The sequence below is a fragment of the Myotis davidii genome, unplaced genomic scaffold (genome assembly GCF_000327345.1).
Source record: "Myotis davidii unplaced genomic scaffold, ASM32734v1 scaffold44, whole genome shotgun sequence".
NCBI lineage: Eukaryota > Metazoa > Chordata > Mammalia > Chiroptera > Vespertilionidae > Myotis > Myotis davidii.
In genome coordinates, this window is record NW_006299705.1 from 1,218,937 (window position 1) to 1,223,314 (window position 4,378).

General features: G+C 36.8%; 1 protein-coding gene across 4 annotated transcripts in view; it reads left to right on the forward strand.

Moving 5' to 3' along the window:
- Positions 1-3,653, forward strand: part of UTP15 (UTP15 SSU processome component) — a 15,621-nt gene extending 11,968 nt beyond the window's left edge. For all 4 annotated transcript variants that reach the window (XM_015571640.1, XM_015571641.1, XM_006775436.2 and 1 more), the window contains 4 exons: positions 689-790; positions 1,164-1,297; positions 1,467-1,525; positions 2,288-3,653. In XM_015571640.1, coding sequence (XP_015427126.1) covers positions 689-790; positions 1,164-1,297; positions 1,467-1,525; positions 2,288-2,490 — 498 coding nt within the window. In that variant the 3' untranslated portion in view covers positions 2,491-3,653. The remainder of the gene's footprint in view (positions 1-688; positions 791-1,163; positions 1,298-1,466; positions 1,526-2,287) is intronic.
- The last annotated feature ends 725 nt before the right edge of the window (positions 3,654-4,378 follow it).

Sequence of the window (4,378 nt, forward strand, 5' to 3'; positions counted from 1 at the left end):
TATGTGTTTTTTTTAAGGAGAAATTTGTTAGAGTAGCCAATTCCCTGCACATTACTGGAAAGTATAGCTTACATGGCATTTAACTTTATTTTGATTTTTTCTATGTCAGATTTATCTCTAGATTGCTAGATTGGGGACCCTCCTAATAAGTAATGGGGAATAAGGACTACTTTATTTAATACCTTTCATCATAACAAAGCTGTAGTGCTCACCGTAGTCAAAGTGATGTCTTTCCATGCCATCTGATGTGATCTTCTAAACAACCCTGAAAAGTTGTAGAGTCAATAATGTTCCCGTTTGGCATCTGAGAGGATGGGGAAGTTGTAAATTGGTCCAGAATTTCATTCCTGGTAACAGAATTGTTGACTAGATCATAATTTCTCTGAATCTTTTTTTTCTTTCTACTAAATCACATTGCTTGACATGTAAAGAGAATTGAAATCAGTAATGTTTTCCCAGAATGGAGGTGTTGTGTATGCATTGTAAGTTAAAATCACAGGAGAGTAAGAGCACATTGATGTGACAAATTATCCCATTTTCATTTTATCTATATTATGGGCCTGGGATCATTATTCATGAGTAGTTCGGGAGTGCCCTGGTATGGAAAATACCACTATGAAAAAGTTTATTTTGAATGAAACTCTATACAGGTGTTGATTTTTCTCTATAAATTTACTTTTCAATGCAGGATGACATTTTGATTAACAGGCCATCAAAAAAACACCTAGAATTATATGACAGGGATCTGAAAAATTTCCGGATCTCCAAAGCACTTGACAGAGTCCTTGAGGTGAGTGAGGAGTGAGTGTGTGTGTGTGTGTGTGTGTAAAATTCTTTTCATTAAGACTTTCTTTTTTTTAGAGACGATTTAGGTTCAGAGCCAAACTGAAGGGAAGGTACAGAGATTTCCCATGTAGCCCTTGCCTCCACACTTGAACAGCTTCCTCCATTAACAACATTCCCTACCAGAACGGTGCATTTATTAAAGTTGAACCTACAGTGAGCATACTGTTAAAGGAATCATTTTATTACTTGTGTAGTACCATGACTCAAAACTGTGAAAATGAAATTTATTTAAGTTTGGCAATTGTTAGTAAGTTTCAAGACTGTAATTTCTGTTGTGCTGTCTTGTCTGCTCATGTTGACTCTGAAAATTTTTCCAGCCCAGTTGTACAATCAAGACACCTGAGATTACAGTTTCCATCATAAAGGAACTCAATCGAAGAGGAGTTCTTGCAAATGCCCTTGCAGGTCGGGATGAAAAGGAAATCAGTCGTGTTCTTAATTTTTTGATAAGGTATGTTTCATGTCTATGACACAATGTATTTTTACATCTGAAATCCTTTATGCCCAAATGAGAGACATCTACTTTTAATGTGATCTTTGTAGAGAACTGATAGAACAACTCAAAACAATTTTAAGACTTTTTTCAAGTTGGAGTTTCAGTAACAATGCTTGCTTTGCAGGAATCTGTCTCAGCCGAGATTTGCTCCTGTTCTGATCAACGCTGCTGAGATCGTTATTGGTAAGTGATTGTAAAACTCGGAAAATCCTAGCGTGCTTGCAGAAGTGAGATGTCAAAATATGAAATAAAATTTGGAACTCAAATCAAAATTCCTTGTTTTTATCAATTCTTGATTGAAGATTTTTATGGAGAAAACAAACGACAGTAAATCAGTGCATTTTAAAACGGAGGAAAATGTTTACAGTGCTGCAACTTTGAGTTGTTGTTATTAGGGTTATGATAAAAAAAAACTTTTTTCTTTAAACATCTACAGTGACAGTGACTATTTTTAATGGGGAAATGAAAATAAGTCAGAACGTCCATGCTCTATTTTTTGGTTGTTGGTAATCCTCGCATGAGGATATTTTTCCATTGATTTTTAGAGAGAGTGGAAGGGAGGGGGAGACACACAGAGAGAGAAACATTGATGTGAGAGAGACACATCAGTCGGTTGCCTCCAAGTCCCAATCAAGGCCAGGGATCAAGCCTGCAACTGAGGTTTGTGCTTTTGACTAGAACCTTACCCTTCAGTTTGCAGGCCGACGTTCTTTCCACTGAGCCAAACCGGCTAGGGCTTCGTGCTCTGCTTTTTATAACTGCTTCTTTTTTGAAATATATTTACTCAGATAAATTGTTTACTCTCTGTAAATCATAAATATAAAATAAGTATAGATCTTCCAGTATCTTTGTATATAATATTTTTATGCTTTTTCTAAATATTATTGTTCATTTATTGTTTAGAAAGGTATTTCTAGTTATTGTGTTTTCTCTCTCTATTTCTAGATATATATCTGCCGGTAATTGGTCAGTCGCCTGTAGTTGATAAAAAGTTTTTGTTACTTCAAGGACTTGTAGAAAAAGAGATTGATTACCAGAAAGAACTGCTAGAAACCCTGGGGATGATGGATATGCTTTTTGCTACCATGACAAGGAAAGAAAGCACTCCTGCATCTGATGGACTTCTAGAAAACAGGATAGAGTCCTAGTGGCTGCTTCATAAGACACAGACTGCTAACTTGGGATAGAATTGATTCTATTAACTATTGAAAAGAAAATCTCTCTGATGCGATAAAAAAACTATTTACAGAAGCAATTTTATGGAAAAGACTGGAATAACTATGATTGGAAAATAAGTATCTGGTTTGTGACATGGTTTTCCATGTAATAGTTTGAATTATTTCGTGGCATCTTTGGCTAGAAGATCTCAACTGTCTTGATTATAATGCACGCCCACCTTGGACAAGTTGATACGAGTTTTAATGCAGCAAAGTTCTGTACCAGCATTTGGATAGGCATTCAGAACTGTGGATATAGTTTCCATTGGAATCATGCCAAAGACACGGATTTATTTATTTTTTACCCATTCCTGGAAAAAAATAAAACAAATGGCAGCAACGAATAAATTACTTCTTTAATCAGGCCCCTTGGTTTTTCCAGGCCCTGCCAAGCTTGCCGCCTTCTTGACATCACTTATTGCAGGTCAGATGCTCTCCTGTAGCCGGTAATAGGCCTGGAGTTGTTCCAAGTGGGCAAATCAATGGCCAGCCCTGAATAATGACAGTTAGACATGCATTCAGAGGGAGTGATGAGGCAGGTTCGATACCTAGAAATTGTGCTCTTCACCCCAGGTTTTCTTTTTATTTTTTAATCTTGATGGCCCTCATCAGAGCAAGGTCTACAGAGAGGCCTTATTAGGACCATGTTTTTATTAATTCCACTTAGTAAACAGCCTTTCTACCAAGTTTTCAACTTGCTTCAGGTCAGTGGAATGAGAAAATTTGCCATTTCTCTTACAATAAATAGCCTTTCAGCCTTTTATATGTTTGGAATTTATATTGTAGCTACCTAAGTCTCTGGAAACAATTTTCTCTCATCTGTATTTGGATTTTTTTTTTAATCATTCTTTATTGTTGAAAGTATTACACATGTCTCTGACCCCACCCCAATGACCCCCTCCAGCCTACCCCTGCCCCCACCCTAGGCCTTCATCACCCCATTGTCTGTGTCCATGGGTTATTGGATTTTTTTCTTTACACAGTCATGTTTCAGAACTCCCAAGCCAGAGTAGCTTGCTTTGGAAAATAGCTGTATTTTTTTAAAGTTCAGTATAAATCACATTTTAAAATAAAGAGATTCTTATTTTTCTCCTTGGCTTTCTGAGATGTATCAATTCCTGATGTATAGTCACTGGTTGTTTTCACACTGGCTACCTCTCCCACCTTCAACCAATTCCTGTTCCACCTCAAGTAGTTAATTATCTGTAAGGAAATATGCCTTGGGCTAGAAGAACCTTTAGTTAAAGGAAGATTTTGTAATGGGAGTCTTCTCTTAAAATTTCAGTTCTGTGAATTCAGGTTTTTATTTTATTTAAAGCAGAAGAAAGTCTGTGTTTTGGTAAGGGAATATGCTCAAAAAAGGATCTAGTTTCCCTTTAAGCAGTCATACAGCACAATGGCCTATAAGAAACCAGGAGTTTGCTTCCCTGAGTAATTATGAGATCAGTCAAGGTCAGAAACTGTTTATGTTGAGAAACGTTCATTTATATAAATAAATTTGTATTTAAAAGCTTTTTTAAAAAAATTGAACTTCATAAGTATATATGCTAATAAAAATTACAAGTTGAAATTCTGTCTAAAACTAGTTGCCATCAAGTGTCGAACATGTGACCAGGGTTTCCCATACATCATTTGATTCTCACTACACCCACCCAAGCTTGATGTTCTCATTGGACATTGAGTTCTCCAAGCTTGAGGTCCTCATCATCCCAGCACTCTGACTAGTCTGCCTGCTGGGGCTGAACGTCCTTCCCCTGAACAGAACTCCCCTGAGAGTTGCAGTTGTTAGATGCTCTTCTGCATTTCTTTCTTTCTCCCT